Source organism: Canis lupus, chromosome 16, assembly GCF_003254725.2.
Source record: "Canis lupus dingo isolate Sandy chromosome 16, ASM325472v2, whole genome shotgun sequence".
Classification (NCBI taxonomy): domain Eukaryota; kingdom Metazoa; phylum Chordata; class Mammalia; order Carnivora; family Canidae; genus Canis; species Canis lupus.
In genome coordinates this window covers 34,475,067-34,495,170 of record NC_064258.1, presented here as the reverse complement: position 1 = coordinate 34,495,170, position 20,104 = coordinate 34,475,067, and the positions used below count along the sequence as shown (strand labels likewise).

Genomic DNA, 20,104 nt, shown 5'->3' with positions numbered 1-20,104 from the left:
GTCAAATATGGACTTTCTTTTCTTATTCTGTAAAACATCATTCTTTCTACAACACATTTCACAGGACATTACCTTCAATAAATACAGAATAAAGTTTAAACTCCTTGGACCTATATTTAAGACATTTTATAATCTGAAACAACATTCCTCTCTATCTTAGCTTACTGTTGTCCACTAAATTAAATTTTTGTTCTAGACTTAATTTTAAACTCACTTCTCAAATGATGTCAATAAACATTGTATTTTTGCCCATATTATTTCCATAACTTAGATACCCCCTTCTTTATTTTAACCTTCATCAGATAACCGTTTTTTCCTAATTTAAGGCAAAACTTCATTGTGTGCTATTCATTGAAATTAAAAAATAAACCTCCATTTTTTTCTTTTCTTCTCAATACTTAAAATACCTTTTTAAGTATTATCCTCATTTTACTCTTGATGTAGAGTACACAACTTGTATTTATTGTGTTTTGGAAGTATGCTTACAAACTGTTCTTTTATTAAGCATTTTCCTATAAACAGTGAAATAAATGACTGGTTTCCTGGTCACCAGAACTAGTTTAACAAATACAATTACAATAGCCCGAGAAAGAATTCCTACTTTTCAGTGTGCATATAGGTTTCTCTTTACTTCTGAACTGAGAAATTCTAAAAAAATTTTAAGAGAAGCCTCTGAGTGTAGGTTGTTAGGTTATATGGGCTCGGGAGCCTAGTTTTACATCCGGGCTTGCCTATTTACTAACCCTGTGACCCTGGGAAAGTAACTTAATGTTTCTATGGATCTGTTTTATACCTTAAGATAGTAATAGTACCTACATCACAAAGATTTTGTGAAATCATTAGAACAGTGCCAGGTACAAAAGAAAATGTTTTCTATGATTTGCTAAATAAAATGTTTAGGTAGGACTTCTTTTAATTCCCTCATAATCATCTATTTAAAAATATGTGTCCTATTTTTCCATGTGGATGATAATGGTCAAGAACACAGGCTCCACTAGCCAGTTTTTAATATTCACTACATTAAGTGTAGCCTTGTTATATAGAAGCTACTTAATAAATTACTAACTTACATTCACACTGGATTATCCCTTAAGAAGTTATATAGATTTATATTCTTCTAAGAAATGTTTTCTAAATTAAGTAAGTTTTAGTTTAAAGTAGACATCTGCAAGATGTTTCTCATATATAGAATCATATCACTTTAGGTATCAGGAATTCTTTCTTTTCTTTTTTAAAAAAATAAGCTCTACACCCATTCTGGGGCTTAAGCTCATGACCCAGAAATCAAGAGTTGCATGCTCCATTGACTAAGCCAGCCAGGCACCCCAATCCAGTTCTTTAAATTCATTTGCAAGGCAACAGTCAAAGCATTCTCTATTTTTACCAATCAGAAAACTACCTGTTTGAAGAGTAGATTTGTTCTCAAAAGTAACACTTACACAGGTTTTGTTTTAAAACATGTTACCTTTTGTTTTTTACAGTTGAAAACAGTAGTGTTTTTCTCTTGTTCCTGAGAGTCTTCACATTGGTCTACAGTAGTAGATCGTTTTCTAGAGGAATTTGAAACATTTTTCATTATGCACTCTGAAATTGAGGGCACCTTCATAAAAGTACTAGATTTATTGGTACTCTTCCTAGGTTTTACATGCGTATTTATTTTTTCTTTTCTCTTCAGTGGGAAAGTCTTCTTTCTGTTATGTAGCATTTGGCACAGAATAAAGGAAATGGTTAACTCAGCATTTTTAGCACATATTATCTTCATATGTTCAATAGTTTTCATGACTTTCATAATATGAGCCATTTTCCCTAAATCTTTCTGAGGGGCAGCCATTAGGTTTTTGAGCAGTGTAGAAAACTGATTGTAATTGTATTCTAACTCTGTCATAGTGCTTCCATAATTTATGGATGCTATATATGGCACAAAGTCAATATACGTAGAAACAGAATATTCAGACTTCTTTAGAAGTTTTTTTATTTCTGAAAGCTCTTCAAGTTCTCTTGAGAGCAAATGAAGAGCATATGAGCAATTAACAGCTTCATCATATTTATAAATAATATCCAGATCTTTCTTCAGTTCAGAAATAGCAGTCTCTATGACCTTCCAAAGGCAATCTGTTGAATTATCTTTAAGAAATGAAAAACAAGTCATTTTTTCTTGGCAGCAAATCAGCTCAGGAAGAAGTGACAAATCAAACCAAAGCATACCTCGAAACCTCTGTTTGTCTAAATTCTTTGCCATTGTGTTTTTAAGAAAGTGAACTGTTTCTGAAAGCATGACAATTTCAATATAGGTTTCAATGGCTGCAGGTTTTAAAATTATAGCCCCATGATTGTGGTTTTTCACCATGTCCAAAACATTTTCTTCTGTGATAAAAATATTATCTATGTTCTCTTCTTGCACCATCTGAAAATATTTTTTTAAAATTTCTAGGTGTTCAGTACATCTCAAAGTGAGTTCCTGTAATTTCTTAGAGTCTGCAAATTCAGCCTGATCCAATATTTCACTAATACAACAGAAATCTGGGTGTGAAGGCAAAGTACTGTTAAACCTACAGTTTTCAATGTTAACTGTAGCTTTGTTTATTAGATCATCTGATGCTCTGGAAGTAATCTCTGTATTCTCAAGCTCAATACTGGAAATCTGTTCACTGCTTAAGTCTTTAGACAACATATCATATATGTTTTTCAACTTAGAAAAAGCATACTGATTCATTTTGAGTAGCATTTCTTTATTTTTATTTCCTGAGTAATTTTTGCAGAAAGACTGTCTCCTCTCTTTCCAAACAAGACTTTTTGCAGCATCAAAAAAGATATGTTCCAGACCATAAAGAGATATTTTAATATTTACTGCCTCATTGTTCTTAATAAAATTAACTTTTGAAGAGATCATTTCTATGATAATCCACAAATGGTCTTGTTTTCCTGGACAGGAATCAACTTTAGGAGAGTCCCCATACATACCAATCAGATTTAAAGTACTTTTTCTTAAGATTTCTAGGTCTCCTAAACTATCTCCAAAGTTAACTCCACAGGTAAATGGAACAGAGAGAGAAAAGTCAAAGCAATCAGAACAATGCTTCATTATTGCTTCACACTCATTAATCTGTCGTTTGTATTTTAAGAATGCATAGTATGAGTTGTTTTCCCTTTTGGATTCTTCAAACAATTCAATTAATTGATCATGATAGTTTTGCAACTCACAGAATGCATTATATTTTAACCTTCCTTGAAAAGCAGGATAGAAATTGGATTGCTGTTGAAATCCACGTGGTCTACCAAGCAGTTCACCGTACAATGTTTCATCATACCAAAGCAAGCTTCGGAATGTTGGTTCACCTCCTAAGACTCTTTTTTTGTTTTCAATGAACTGAATAGTTTCCATCATCATTTGGAGTTCTACCAAGGAGTCAATAGCACATGGTTTTAATTTGTGTTTGCAATTTTTCCACAGGTTTTGTTCTACCAATAGTTCTCTTGAAATCAGGATTTGTTCAAGAGAACATTCTTGTTTTCTTTCAAAAGCTTCAACAAATAAAGGGAGAATATTTTGACAAGCCTTAGTTTCTTCCTGTAGAATCTGCAAAGATGATGTTTCATCTGCCCTTCTCAAAATCTGAATTAGCCTAGCTATAAGAGCTGAATGATTAGCTGAGCAATGTTTTTCTTTTAATCCGTTCATGTTTGATGTAGTCATCTTCTGAGGAGTAGAGGGTTGGGAGGTTTGAGAGTGCCTATGTAAAGCAGGCCCATGATTCATTCTTATAATGCCTGGTTTGGAATTACAGGCTATTTCTGAATGCAACGCAGAGTCAGAATGAGAGTCATTACCAACTTTAACTCCCCCTTCTTTCTCTCTTTTGCTAAGATGATTAGAAATTGGGTTATTCAAAGAGACTACTGCCTCAGTAATATCTTCAATGCTTAGATGAGAATCAATCACGTTATTTCTAATTCTTTTCTCACCTAAGTAGGAGGATTCTTCTAAGGTCTTATTCTTTTGATTTTTGTACTCTGTCTTAGCAATGGATCCTTCAGTCAAGCTTTTTCTATGAAGTGAATCTTTTGCTTTTTCTGCTTGTTTAGTTTTCCACATTGTTCTGGCCTGAATGTCTGTCTTTGCCATACATTTTTTTGAAGAAGAATCCTTTACATTATCTTTTAAGGGCAAAGAACTATCATTGAAAAATAGCCTCTTCATTGTATTTTTCCTGTAACTTTTACCTTCTTCAGTTACGGATTTAAGACCCAACTTAGGATTCTCAAGAACATTTGATTCATTCCCATCTATATGGAAGCAATGACTTGAAGAGCATTGTTCTGCCTTTAGAAACTCTTTTCCACCACATTCTGGCTGACAGTTTGGTACATTGGTGGATGTTGCAAAAGAATCTTTAGCAAAAATTCTCTGTTTATCCAAATAAGATTCTGAAGATTCTACTTCATTGTCTGTCACTGGAGTAGTTGGTAACAACTGAGGAACACTGTTGTATTTTTTGTGGCTTATCAGAGTTAGATTTAATGGGTCCATAAGGAAGTCTTCTGTAATAATGCCTGGTTTGGAGCTCTGATTAGGAGCTGTCCATTCTTCCATAGGAAAATTTACTTCCAGGTTTCCTTTATAACCAGATAAAATAAGGTTATCTGGTTTATAGATATCAACGTTTAAAAAGTGCTTCACATTTGATTCCAAAACTGAAATAACTATGTCAGTTTTTACCTTTGTGTGTGTTATACAAGTTGCATCATAATTTTTGTCTCTGCTAAAACTTACATTGTTTTCTTTTATGTTACTTAAAGATACTGAATTACTCTTATTTATTACCTTATTAGTCTCAGAATGGCTTTCTTTCATTGTATCCTTAATTTTATGATTTGCTGAATGGCTCCCAGGCTTTTCATATTTACTGATGTTAGATAAAAACTTTATGCCAATTTGATTTTCTTTTTTAGTTAGTTTCTCATCTGGGCAGGGTGGGGAAAACAGGCACCCAGTTTTTCCAGAAAATGTCTGAAGTTCTGATGATCTTAGACTTCTCATACTGCTCTTGTTATAAGTTGACCAACTTGTACTTTGGGGTGTAGAGCACAGGGTTAACTGTGATTCAGGATATTCTTGATCACAAAATTCTCTTACATGAACAGTGGTGTGACTGGAGACACTGCTGGCCACATTTGTGTTAGAAAGACACTCTGTGATTCTCTCTCTACTTGCTTGGTAAGACTTGTGCTTTGATACAGGAGTTAATGATTTATCCATTTCAAATCCCAAAGCCCTTTTCTCTCTTGGCTTGTCGTATTTTCTTTTTGACAAAAAATGTTTAGTAGAATAATATCTTCTTTCAGACACAGAGCTATAACCTTGAAGGTCACAACTTTCCCAGAAATTATTGCATATTATTGCATATGATTTTGGTAATGGGCCTTTTCTTTTTTCTCCTACTTTAGCTATAAGTTGCAAAGATGTGTGAACTCTCCTATGAGCTTTTTTTAAGTGAAGAACAGCTCTGTCAAGTTTTCTGGAAAGACGTTTGCTTTTGCATAAAGATGCTTCAGTATTTAGAATATCCAGGACACTCTTAATGTGTTTTTCTGACTTTGAAAAGGTTTTAATTCGTCCTTGGGATAATGAAGAAAAACATTCAAATGAATCTTGACTGGTTAGCCTCCTCCTCTTGCCATAAATTTCATGATTTCTTAAATCCTTATGTGCCATATTCTCATCCTTAAAAGGCACACGTGGCTTTCTTTTGCTAATTTTTGATTCTGTGTCCTTTTTACTTCTAGTATCATTACAATTAGTTTTTGACTTTGTCAAGGAATATCTGCTTTCATTATTTAATGTTGTGACATTAGAGGGTTCACTAAGCAAAGGTCCACTGTTTTGTTTTTCAGAAGCATGATTCCCTTGTGTATTATGATTCACGTCAAGAGAATGCGAGATTTCAGATTTACTCACCAGTCCTGATTCTTGTCTTGTATTACCAAATTCATCTTCAAGTGAATAACCTGAATTTTCACCAGAACACTGGGAATACATTTCAAATCCTGGCACTTTACCCTCCTTGTTTATTTCTGGTTCTGTGGTTTTAGTTATGTTTTTGCAAAACTTATCTTTCAATGCAAGGGATTCAGAAGTGGGACTGAATCCTGGCAGAAATATATTAGTGATTCTCACTTGTAAATCTGGAAGTAAAATTGGATGGCAGAGTTCTGCTTTGTTTTTTTGTATAGAGGAATAAAGACAATTACTTTTCTCAGAGTAACGTTGATCATTATTCTCCCTTCTTTTGGAGCTTTTCAAAACTTCCCTCTCCCCATTATTACTTCCCAACAGACCTTCCCAATCAATACGAGACTTTAGAGCTTCAAATGAGGCCCTAAATTCTTCATACAGAACATTTCCATGGCTAGGAGGATCTTGTTGAATTAGAAAAGCATCATTACACTGTTCTGATCCTACTTCAATCTTATTTTCCACTTCAAAACTTTGAAGAACTGAGCTGTCACTTATTGATTGATGAAATGACTCATGTAATTTATTGTCATCTATATCCATTTCACAGTCATAAACCTTATGTTTTACTAATAAACCAAAATCTAGACTCTCAGAAGAACAAGCCTCTTTAATCTGGTATCTTTGGTGATCTTCATGATTTGTGCCTAATGTAGGCACCATACTACCAGCTATCTGTACTGCAGCATTTGAGGCTACATGCACTGAAGACTCTGCAATTTGGGGAAATGTTATGGAAGTCAAGTGCTCTACACTTCTGCCTGTATTTTGAGTATCTTTTTGTTTTATGGCAGTGACAGTATTTTCACTATCTAAAAATGTAGCTTCTGTTGATATGCATTTTTCTCCTCCAGTCAAATTAAATGTACAAAATTCTTCAGAACTCAAAATTTCTACATTATTGTAATTTTTATTCTTTCTTTCATCTATATTGGCATAATTTTTGTTTGTATGAGAACCCTGCTTCTCATGTCCACATATATCTACTCTGTTGTTTTCTGTAGACAAAGCAGTGTTTTCCTCTTTAGTCTCATTTTCATTTTCTTTATCATGATCTCCTTGTTCTTTGAAATCAATATTCAGGTGTATATCATTGTGCAACTCTGCATTACATGACAAAGTATGACTTTGACCTTTATCAGCAATTTGAAAAGTTACTTTGCAGTCTCTCTGCATGTTCTCCAATGACATGCGATCATTTTCATTTTTCCTATGGACATAGATATGTTCTCTAGATACGCTGCAATTTGAATTGTCATGAGTTGTTTTAACGTCATGAGATGAAATAACCCCATCAATTGGCAGTTCTTTGGCCTGGGGAATGTCTTTTGCTTCCTGGAAAGCATTAGTCATAATGTTAACACAGTTCTCATTTGGCTTTTCCAATTTTAGTTCCATTAGTTTTTGAGAAACTGCAAAACTTGTATGAATGTTATCTTCATACTCCAAAGAAGGTTGAGGATGCTTTTGTGAAAGGGTTTCTGTTCTTGGAGTAAGATTACTTTGTAATTCCAATGCTAGATGGTCTAACTTATATTTATCCTTTGTGGCAGATGTGGAAGATTTTGGTATTTCTAATTCTTGTGTAATTAATATTTGATCAGAATTTTTCCCAAAAGAATCATGACTCTCATCCCCTTTGCATTCTTGGTACAAAGAAATGTAATTATCTATTGGACTGATTTTTGCTTCAGTTTCTTTCCATAAAATCTGCTTTTCTCCATGCCTGGAATTATCTTCTGGGTCAGTGAAGTCTCTCATTTTTTCAATGTTTTGAATGTACCCATCTATGTTTTCCTTCCTTTGGAGAGGAAAAACTGTAGACATTTGCTGACCAGTCTGACATACAGTTTCTGAATTAGAAGACCATGATTTCTGAGAGATGTGAGTGCTGTACCCTCTTATACAAGTATTCACTGATTCATAAGAGTTATGTGGTTCATCTTTTTCTTCAATTAAAAGTGGGATGTTGCTTCTCTGTTGGGATCTTTGGACTTCTCCCTCACTGTGTTTTTGGTTTTCAACTTCTGAAACTATGTTTGGCAAACACATTGGGGAGGAAAAATTGTCTTGGCCCTTACACTGTCCTGCCATTTTATTGGGAGTTGTATAATTATAGCTCTGAAAGTCCAAGTTGTGCGCCTGTGACTGTGAATTGTCAAGAGAAATTTTGAAGCAAGGGGTGTCCAAACAACTAGTAAGCACAGAATGATCACCAGCCACAATTTCAGATGAGGAGGCAGAATTACTTGGCATCGATGATAGGTTTATTCCTGAATTAACAAAATCTAAACTCTTCTCAAGTGGCAAAATCTCATTTAAGCCTGCAATATTATTATGTTTTTCTATGCTTTCTTCTCTTCTCATCAGTCTTGGGTCTTTAATGAGTTTTGAAGTAATAACTGTGCTTGAGCCAGTATTGTTACGAAGGGGAAAAGCAGCAGAAAGACCACTTAAAACATTTGTAAAATGTGTCAAATTTAACATGAGGTCACCATTAACACTTTCTCTGGTACCACTGGGAATAAATGAAAGACTTGAATCACATATATGTACTTGAGACATGTCTCTACATTCTGCTAAATTGTGCTCCTTCTGTCCATTGTATGTTTCATGTATAGAAATGTTTCCATTTTGCACATTTCCATAGGTATTTGAAATATTTGCATTGGAAGGATTTATCTCTGCATTTAGTACACTGCAAGAACAGTTTTCCGGAACAAATGGATCTACAGGTTTCCTGAAATGCTCAAAGATGACAGTAGCATCTTTTCCTTTTCCAATTCTTTTGGCCACTGTACAGTTATTCAGAGAGCATGTTCTTTCTGTGGAAATGATAAAAAAATAAGAAAAAACAGGAAGGAAAAGGATTTCTACATTCAACTCTTAATGTAAGTAAACTATGTCACAGTGGTTTTAACTGAAAGTTCATTAAATAACCTAATGATGATTAAGGAAGGTCTCATCAGAAAAAAGGAGAGAAGAGGATGAATGACAAATCATACAATAGAAATGATGCAACGTGAAACTCTGTCCTACAGACCTTACTAAAAAAAGTATTTGCCATAAAAATTTTTGAATTCTGACAAATACAAAGAAAGAGAAAATTTTTTTTTATGACGAAAGAGAAAAATTAAAAAGGAATAAAAACATGTTGCTCAAAGACCTCAAAGACTAGGTATTTCTTGTATTAATTTCCTATATTCAGATACCTAATAATAGAATCTTCATATTAATAAGGCAAAAATGTCTTCATCTATTGTTACCTTGCTTTTCTCTTTGTCAGGAGAGAAGAAAAACAGAAAAGGGGAATGAGGTGGGGAAACAGGGGAAAAGAGCAAAAAGGGTCCATAAAATCCTCCTCAGGAGCAAAAGCACTACCCCTGCTCCATAGTGAAATAGGTATTTCTGCAAATAATATATATAGATAAAAATCTGGAAAATGGAATCATATTTTCTAATTTATAGGAATTCATTCCTACAATTTCATAAAGAACTAAATGTAATAACAAAGGAACTTGTAAAAATACATATTTACCAAATAAAACGTTCACAAAGCATTCATAGGTAATACCAAAAAAAACCTCATAATGTTGAGAAATTGATGGTGAGATTTATGACATATGTGAAACTATAATCATATTATTGGGATGTATCATGAGATTCTATATCACAATATATTGAAAGATAGCTTTGTTGAAGACTTCTACATTATATAACCACTTGTAATTATACTTTTTAATTATAGTAAGCTATAGTAGAAGTATGACCATAATAAAGATGTATTCTTTTTTTTTTTTAATTTTTTTTTTATTTATGATAGTCACAGAGAGAGAGAGAGAGAGGCAGAGACACAGGCAGAGGGAGAAGCAGGCTCCATGCACCGGGAGCCCGACGTGGGATTCGATCCCGGGTCTCCAGGATCGCGCCCTGGGCCAAAGGCAGGCGCCAAACAGCTGCGCCACCCAGGGATCCCCTAAAGATGTATTCTTGAGAGTAGGAGATACAGTGGACAAAAAATTAGAAATCAGTAACAGAAAAAACTGGGAAATTCACATATACATGGAAGTTAAATAACATGTCTCTAAGAAAACCAATGGGACAAATAAAAGGAAAATGGGAAAATATTTTGAGATGAATGAAAATGAAGATGAAGATACAACATAAACTTATGGGAAGCAGCTAGAACAGTACTTTCTTTTTTTTTTTTAATTTTTTTTTTTAATTTACTTATGATAGTCACAGAGAGAGAGAGAGAGGCAGAGACACAGGCAGAGGGAGAAGCAGGCTCCATGCACCGGGAGCCCGATGTGGGATTCGATCCCGGGTCTCCAGGATCGCGCCCTGGGCCAAAGGCAGGCGCCAAACAGCTGCGCCACCCAGGGATCCCTAGAACAGTACTTTCAAGGAAACTTATAGCTGTAAATACATATATTATCAGAGGGGAAAGATCTCAAAGCAATACCCTAACCTTCCACCTTAAGACACCAGAAAAAAAGAGCAAACTAAACCCAAAGCCAAAAAAGGAGGGAAATAAATAAAGAAAATTTTTAAAAAGGAAGAAAATAAAGGGGGAAGTAAATTTAACAAAAGCAGCATAAAACTTACACCCTGAAAACCTTTACTTCACATTCACTGGGCTGGCTATTAAGAAAAAGTCAGATAATAACATAGGAAGTGGACAATCCTAACACTCATACACTGCTGGTGTGAATGCAAATGGTGCAGCCATTCTGGAAAACAGTTTGGCAGTTCTTTAAATGGTTAACATAGTGTCATTATATGACCTAGCAATTCCAACCCTAGGTATATACCAAGAGAAATGTGAACACATGTCTACACCAAAATTTGTACAAGAATGGTCATAGCAGAATTATTCATAATTGCCGAAAGATGAAAACAACCCAAACATCCTTCAACTGATGAATATAGTGTATCTATTCAATGTAATATTACTCCATGAAAAAGAATGAGGTATTAATTCATATTACAATATGCAAGAACCTTGAAAATACTGTTACGTGAAAAGTCACTAGTCACAAAAGGCCACTTCACATATTTATGATTTCCTTTATATTAAATGCCCACAATAGGCAAATACAGTTGATCCTTGAATAATATGTGTTTGAACTGTGTGGGTCCACTCATTCATGGATTTTTTTCAATTAATATATTGGAAAATTTTTTTGATATTTGCCACAACTTAAAAAAACTCACAGATGAACGAGGTAGCCTAAAAATGCCAGTAAAAATTAAGAAATAGGTATTATTGTAAGAACACAGTATATTGAATATATAACTACAAAGAATGTGTTAATCAACTGTTTGTGTTCTGGGTAAGGCTTCCAGACAACACAAGGCTATTAGCAGTTAGGTTTTCAGAGAGTCGAAAGTCATACATGACTTGACTGCAAGGGGGTTGGTACCTCAAATTTCCATGTTCAAGGGTCAGCTATACATAAAGACAGAAAGTATATTAGTGACTGCTTTAAGGGCAAGGGACTGAGAGGAAAGAGATAAGATAGCTTTCTAAGAGCACATAGTTCTTTTCTTTTTTTTTACACAGTTTCTTTTTAAGATGATGATGATAACATATTACATTCTGTAAGCTAGCAGAAACAAAAAATGTTTTAAAAGTATGTGTTGGCAAGGATATAAAGTAATTATGTAACCTGATGCAGTTGCTTCTGAAAACTAGTTGATATCCTCTTTGGATTAAGTTGCACATTTCTGATGTAGATATTTAATACTCTATACACATATGCACTGAGACACATAAATGTTTAAAACAGCAATGTTTGCAATATGAGGAAAACCGGCAAATATCCACATATCCCCAGAGAAATAGTGTATAGTCAACAAACAAATGGAATAATAACATGTGAATACATATGTATGAATGAAAAAACTACAAGTATACCTAACAGCATAGAACCACACAAACATAATACTGGGCAAAAGCAGTCATAAAAAATATCTGCATTATAATTCTACATACATTAAATAAAAAATAGGTTAAAGCACAACTATTTTGCTTACATATTCATAATGTATTCAAAAATAATACTCAGAAGTTCTAAGACATGCACAAATGCTAGTGAAACAGAATAATAGATGTATCTTACCAGCCCTCTTAGGAAATCCGCTTGAGAGGAATCTCAAAGATGTCATAAGGTGCCCATTATCTATTTTTTGGCCAATAAATTTTACTGTTACTATTGCATATGGAAGACATTGCCTAGGTTTATCTACTGGCTTTGAAAGAACATTGTATTCATAGAAGTATACCTGAAAGATAAAGAAGGGGAAAAAAGAACATTTTAAAGCTAATTAGTGTTAGCAGAATTGGATATGCTCATATTTTAAATTTATTTTTATTTATTATTATTATTATTTTTTAAAGATTTATTTACTATAGAGAGAGAGAGAGAGAGAGAGAGAGAGAGAGAGAGAGGAGCAGAGACACAGGCAGAGGAATAAGCAGGCTCCATGCCGGGAGCCCAATGTGGGACTTGATCCCGGGACTCCAGTATCACACCCTGGGCCAAAGGCAGGCGCTAAACCGCTGAGCCACCCAGGGATTCCCTGCTCATATTTTTTAAAAGCTGTGTGACTGCATGATATTTATTCACTGGCTTCTATATACCTGCCGCTTCTCCTCATTCTTCAATCCTAGTTTTTTTAAAACTATAAATTTTTCTGCCAACCACACATATTTTCCTTGGTAGGGTATCAGTGTGGGCAGCAGCAGAAATGATCTGTTTTTGAACAAAAAAGTATTTTTCTATTAAAAGTTCAATGTTTTGCATATGCTGTGAACACCTGTAATGTTTTAGTTGGAAGAAAACGTCAATTAGAAAAATAACAATAGCTCAATACATTTTACATGTGGGAGCATATATATACTTCTAGAAAATTTATCTTCATTTAATCATATATATGATGATATTCAATGTTTATTACATATAATTTAATCTTCTATAGAAGAAGAAGGGTCTACTGTTTCAGCAATTTATGATAGAAAATTAATGTTTCATGCATAATGAACACATTAAGTCTTTCTCCTATTGCAAAGTAGAGAAAATCAATAACATTATTTCAAAATCGCTTTTTATAAAAAAGTTGTCATGTTTTGCTAGTTAGGAATTAATTAATCTATGGAAGAAATAAAAAAAAGAAAGCAGTCACTGTATTCTGAACATAGTTAAATGCAAATTTGGAAACTTTTTTACTAACATTCCTAGATCACAAATATTAATACAACTTATACTAATTATTTATGCTCTTATTATATTGAATAAATTAAGAGATTTTCATTTAATATTCTGAGAAGTTGTTTTAAGTCATGTATCATACAGAGTGAAGCATGTCACTTTCAAGTAGTCAAATGACCTAAAAAGTTAACATACTGCTGAATTGTAGGCTTGTAACTCAATGGTATCTTTCAGAGAAGGTACACTTCTTGACATATGGCAATCAAAATTAGGAGAAGGATCCAAAGAAACTTTGTTTTTACACACTGAAGGCTGAATTTTCTTCACCTTTCCAAAGAGAACCTAAAAAAAAAAAATTAGGCAAAAAGAAGGTTCATAAAAATACACCAGAACATTTTAAACTCTCATGCTAGAACGCAAAGTAAGGCTAACTCTTTTTTTAAGGAAAAAAGTACAAATGGAGAGAGAATCCATGTCTTAGATGACTAGGATAAGTTATAATCATGTCAATTCCCTTTCTAAATTAAACTCTAATACTCTAGTAATTGTAATTAAAATTTTAGAAAATAGGGGCAGCCCTGGTGGCTCAGTGGGTTTAGTGCCGCCTCCAGCCCGGGGCTTGATCCTGGAGACCTGGGATCGAGTCCCACATCAGGCTCCCTGCATGGAGCCTGCTTCTCCCTCTGCGTCTCTGCCTCTCTCTGTGTCTCTATAAATTAATAAATAAAATGTTAAAAAAATTTTTTTTAGAAAATCTATTTGTAGAAATGAAATTTAGTCAGTCTAAAAACTTATCTAGAAGACTAAACAAAATAGAATAGCTTAGAAGGGTCATCTGGGTGGCTCAGTGGTTGAGTGTCTGCCTTCAGCTCAGGGTGTGATCCTGGAGTTCCGGATCGAGTCCCACAATGGGATCCCTGCATGGACTCTGCTTCTCCCTCTGCCCATGTCTCTGCCTCTCTCTCTCTCTGTAAAAAAGAATAGCTTAGAAAATTTGGAAAAAAATTTTTAGAAAAAAATGTTGGGTCAGAGATAAGAGAATGATGGAACAGGGCAGGTGACTTACACTTCCAAGGTATTAAATTTTTTTGTTTTCTTTTAATTTTTTGAGAGATTGAGATAGGAGGGGAGGGGCAGAGAGAGAGAGAGAGAGAGAGAATCCTATAGAGCCTGATGCAGGGCTCGATCTCAGGACAACTGAGATTATGAAATGCACCAAAATCAAGAGTCAGACACTTAGCCAACTGAGCCACTCAGGCACTCCTAAATATTTTTTAAAAGGATGTTACTACCACAAAAAGAAGCGGGGGTGGGGTGGGGAGGGCAGGGAATGAATAAAATAAAAAGCTTCAGGTAAATCCAAGCATCTGTAAAAATATAGTATGCTTAAAGTACCATTTGAAATAAATGAACCAAAAACATTCAATAAATGGTGTGAGACAAATGAAAAAAATTAAATTCCCTTCTTAATATATAGACCAAAATAAGTGCCAAACAAGTTAAATATTTAGTGATGCAAACACTGTAGAAAGAAATATGTCACATTTATCTAATCTCAAAGTGAGAATTCTTTTCTAAGCATATGTGCCAAGAACCCATAAACCAAAACCATGAAATCGTAAGGCATTTCAAAACATTTGTACATCAAAAACAAATGAATGTACTAAAAGACAACCTACTGAATGGGAGAAAATGTTTGCAAATGACATATCCAATAAAGGGTTAGTATCCAAAAATGTATAAAGAACTTATAAAACTCAACACTCGAAAAACAATCCAGTTAAAAAATGGGCAGAAGACATGAACAGACATTTCTCCAAAGAAGACTTACAGATGGCCAACAGACATATGAAAAGATGTTCAACATCACTCATCACCAGGGAAATACAAATCAAAACTACTATCACCTCATACCTGCCAGAATGGCTAAAATAAAAAACTCAAAAATCAAGTGTTGGTAAGGATGTGGCGAAAAAGGAATCCTTGTGCACTCGCAGTGGGAAAGCAAACTGATGCAGCCACTGTAGAAGATGGTATGAGGTTCCACAAAAAAATTAAAAATAACACTACCCTATGATCTAACTATTGCACTACTGGGTATTTACCCAAAGAATAAAAAATATTTATTCAATGGGATATAGGCACCTCTCTATTTACTGCAGTATTATTTGTAACAGCCAAACTATGGAAGCAACCCAAGTGTCCCAACGATAAATAAAGATTTGGTGTATGTATACAATTGAATATATTCAGCCATAAAAAAGAATGAAATCTTGCTATTTACAACAATATGGATGGATCCAGAGCATATAATGCTAAGTGAAATAAGGCAGTCAAAGAATTTCACTCAATTGTGGAATTTAAGAAACAAAAGAGCAAAGGGAAAATTGACAGGAATGCCTCACTGGCTCAGTTGGCAGAACTTGTGACTCTTGATCTCAGGGTCGTGAGTTCAAGCCCCATACTGGGTATACAATCTATGAGAGAGAGACAGAGAGAGAGAAGAGAGACAAACCATAAAAACAGACTCTGAACTATAGAGAACAAACAGATGGTTATCAGAGAGGGGGCGGATGGGTGAAATAGGTGAAAGGGATTAAAAAAGATGTGTACTCACATCTTTTTTCAGGGGGGTGGTGCATGGTGCCCAAACACAGGGCTGGAACTCATGATCCTGAGATCAAGACCTAAGCTGAAATCAAGTCAGATGGTTAACCAACTGAGCCACCCAGGTGCTCCAAGAGTACACTTATCTTGATGAACACTGAGTAATATATGGAACTCAGGAATCACTACACTGTACACCTGAAACTAAAATAACACCGTATGTTAACTATGCTGGAATTAAAATTTTAAAATAAATAATAATAAAATAAAGTAAGACTATGATGTATCATATATATATTAATCTGGATCAGGGTGAAGATAATGGCATTGAGTAGGATATAGTGAGGAACACTTATGTGGCTGTGTTTGGAAAACAAACAGGGGTGCCTGAGTGGCTCAGTTGGTAAAGTGTCTGCCTTTGGCTCAGGTCATGATCCCAGGGTCCTAGGATCTAGCCCCACATTGGCTGTGTGCTCAGCACAGAGTCTGCTTGTCCCTCTTCCTCTGCCCTTTCCACTCTCCCTGCTTGTACACTCACTCTCTCTCTCTCAAATAAATTAAATCCTAAAAAAAAAAAACCCAAACCACAAACATAATTAACTGGTAAAAAATAAGGGAAAAGAAAGTACAATTAATATGACAAGTGCACATTTTAATTAAAGTCAGCAATTCTATTAGTGTTATTTTTCAATATAATAATAATACATTCACTCAAAATTAAAAATACTAAATGTAATGTGATATACTGCATTTGGGTACTGAAAAGAAAAAAATAGTAGGAAAACTGGCAAAAGCCAAATAAAGTCTATAGTTAACGGTACTGTACCAATGTTAGTCTTTTCATTTTATTATTTTAATTTTCTTACTGAAATATAATTGACATATATGATGCTACTTTTCTTAGTTTTGACAAATGTGCCATAGTGATATGAAATGCTAACATTAGGGGGGACACTGAGTGAACTGTATACAGGAACTTTCTGTACTACCTTTAACTTCTCTGTAATTTAAATTCATTCCAAAATGAAAGTTTATTTTTCTAAAAAAGAAAATATTAAGTGATAAAATATAATTCAAAGTATATTCAAAATATACTTTAATGAATGGATAATAACTGGGAAAGGATATAAATAGACAACTATATTTTTTAATTTAAATTTTTTTTTTAATTTTTAAGTAGGCTCCATGACCAGTATGGGACTTGAACTCACAATCCTAAAATCAAGAGTCACACACTCATATATTATTAAGGAATATATGTAGAATGCTTAAATTCAGCAGTAACTATGAAAAAAAAATTGAACCAACAATGAGAATTAAATTACATTTAAGATTGGTAAAGATTATTAAAAAAGTATAATATAACCTTTCTCAGGACAACTGGGCATTACATATCGAAAGCTATGAAAGTATATATAGCTTTGGTTCCTAATCTGATTTCTAGGTAGGAATTAATCAATTAATTCTTAGCAAATAACCAGAGTTGTGTGTAAAATACCTACAAGGGGTATTTGAACAAAGTAGTAATTAAAAGTACAAAACAAAAAACCAAACAATTTATAACCTCAAATTAAAAAATTTGTTATGCAGACTTATGGTAGAGCTATATAGTAGAATACTATGTAGTTAGTTATTCAAAAGACTATTAGAGGGGCACCTGGATGGCTCAGCTGGTAAAGTGTGTGACTACTGATCTTGGGGTTTTAAGTCTGAGCTCCATGCTGGGTGTAGAGATTTTACTTAAAAAAAAATTAAACAACAACAACAAAAGGCTATTGGAGAAGAATACTTATTTAATGCAATGAAAACTCTGTCTTATAATCAATGAAAAAAAAGTTATACAGTATATAAAGAATACATTTTAATTATCATTATACATGCATATCTATCTATATATACAAGACTACAGATATATAAAAAATTAACTGTGGTTATTAACGGGCTTTTTGGAATTTCTTAGTATGCATCAAATTTTCTAAAATGAGTATGTATTACTTTTTAATATAAAAATAAATTATGCTTTATGAATTTGATAATATTTGAGACCTTCCAATGGAAGCAATGGTTTTATGTACACACATCTTATGTTATAAACCTGAGGATCCTGCCTACTTACTGTGATTTTAGTAGTCCTGACAAAGCTACAATAAAACTTTATAGGGCAGCCCCGGTGGCGCAGCGGTTTAGCGCCACCTGCGGCCCAGGGCATGATCCTGGAGTCCCAGGATCGAGTCCCACATCGGGCTCCCTGCATGGAGCCTGCTTCTCCCTCTGCCTGTGTCTCTGCCTCTCCCTCTCTCTGCTTCTCTATGAATAAATAAATAAAATCTTAAAAAAATAAAATAAAACTTTATAAAAGTGTGTCTTAAACACACTTATTGATGCTTAAGATTTGGTAAGACTTATTTTTTTTCTCAATTTTGGGTAATTTTGGACTTTCAGAAAAGTTGTGAAACTTTTCAGAGGTCCTATATACCTGTATCCAGGTTTTCTTAAAGTTAACATCTTTCATAAGCATGGCAAAATGATCAAAACTAAGAAACATTGCTATGTTGTAACCTGAAACAAATGTAACACTGTATGTCTATTACATTTCAATAAAAAATTAAAAAAGAAATTAACATTGTATAATACTATTACCTAAAATAAAGAATAAGAGCTTAGTAACTAGCTTAAGGCAGAATTACTATAACCAATGTTTTGGAGAAAAATACTTAAAATACTCTAGTATTCATTATAGTCTGAACAAAAGAGAGAGAAGAGTCATTTAAGACAGAAAAAAATATAAATTGGAAAGACAAAGATGATAATGGCTGTATTTAATTAGTTGGAGTTTTGTTTTATGCTGCATACCCAACTAAAGTCAGAAATAGGGGAAAATTCCAAATCATCATGATGATGAAAGTAATATATGTATTATTTATTTTATATAATGCAACTTAAAAACACTAATAATTCATACTGAAAGGACAATATGTTTCAGGTCAATTTAAAGCAGCTGAATATAATATTTAGTATTTGTTTTATGCTACCCACCTTAAAAATTATAATACTTTCTACAGTAATGCTTCTACTATGAGCATAATTCAAAGCAACATCAACATGTCTAAACATATAAGTTCCAAGAAGAGGATTTCCTAGTATCTTCAACGTAGATGTTCTGGTACTTATCCCATTTTGATATATTTCAGCCACATCATTCTGAGAAAGTGCTAAAAAGCAGAAATGTTCTTCAAGTTCTCTGCCATGTCTTCCACTCTCACGCATCTCTGACCTAAGGCAAAACAAACTGTGTATAGTTAAATGAGAATATTAACAGAATTTTCAAGGAGAAGGTAAATACTTCAGATTAACAACAGTTAGAAAACAAGACAACTATTGATAACATTCAGAAGCATCATTATCCTATAATAACAAGTGAGGCTGAAAATCATCTAAAGAAAGAATTCAAGAAGTAGATAACTACTCATCCAGAATTATGGACTACACTCGGTAGAGGCCAGTGATAATAAGGGCTAACATTTCCTGAATGCTACTAATAAACCTAGCACACTAATTTTTTTGAAATTTTTATGAATTTTCCAAAAATTGATTGCTATTGTTATTATTTTATTGTTGTTATAGCCATTTTCCCCCTCATCTCCCTTGCCTCTGTTAGACTCCTTTTTAAAATGAGGAATATTAAGTTCAGAGAGTGTACTTGCCAAAACAGCAAGGTGACAGAGTTGGAATTATGTATATGAACTTTTGCTCATTAAGTTCCAGAGCTCAAGTTATTCTTTTTTTAAAAAACTACTTATTCATGAGAGACATGGAGAGAGAGAGGCAGAGAGAGACACAGGCAGAGGGAGAAGCATGCTCCCTGCGGGGAGCCCGATGTGGGACTCAATCTCCGGACCCCAGGATCATGACCTGAGCCAAAGGCAGACACTCAACCACTGAGTCACCCAGGCGTTCCTCAAGTTCTTATTTGTGCTATGGATTAAAGAACATGCATTTCTTAAATAAATATATAGAGATACATACATGGTAAATTATTAGGGACATTCTCTATTTTTCAGGGGTCCAGGTAATAGCTGGAAGAAACAAGCTAGGATTTGATTACAGAGTACTCCTATCACAGAAGTAAGGAAATTATTAATCATCCTCAGAAAAGAAGTACACACACTTATAATCTGAAGTACACACTCTTCAAATTTTATATTCCATAACAAGAGCCACTTAACTGTATAAGACATATACCCCAACTAGCAGATTAGACAGGGAATCT

General features: G+C 34.0%; 1 protein-coding gene across 6 annotated transcripts in view; it reads right to left on the bottom strand.

Moving 5' to 3' along the window:
• The window catches only part of TEX15 (testis expressed 15, meiosis and synapsis associated), a 93,926-nt gene that overhangs the window by 9,078 nt on the left and 64,744 nt on the right, over positions 1 to 20,104 (bottom strand). For 5 of the 6 annotated variants that reach the window (XM_025421205.3, XM_025421347.3, XM_025421254.3 and 2 more), the window contains 4 exons: positions 18,871 to 19,108; positions 13,423 to 13,569; positions 12,139 to 12,301; positions 1,466 to 8,838 (listed from right to left, as the gene is read on the bottom strand). In XM_025421205.3, coding sequence (XP_025276990.1) covers positions 1,466 to 8,838; positions 12,139 to 12,301; positions 13,423 to 13,569; positions 18,871 to 19,108 — 7,921 coding nt within the window. The remainder of the gene's footprint in view (positions 1 to 1,465; positions 8,839 to 12,138; positions 12,302 to 13,422; positions 13,570 to 18,870; positions 19,109 to 20,104) is intronic. The other variant, XM_049094936.1, reaches the window with a different exon arrangement.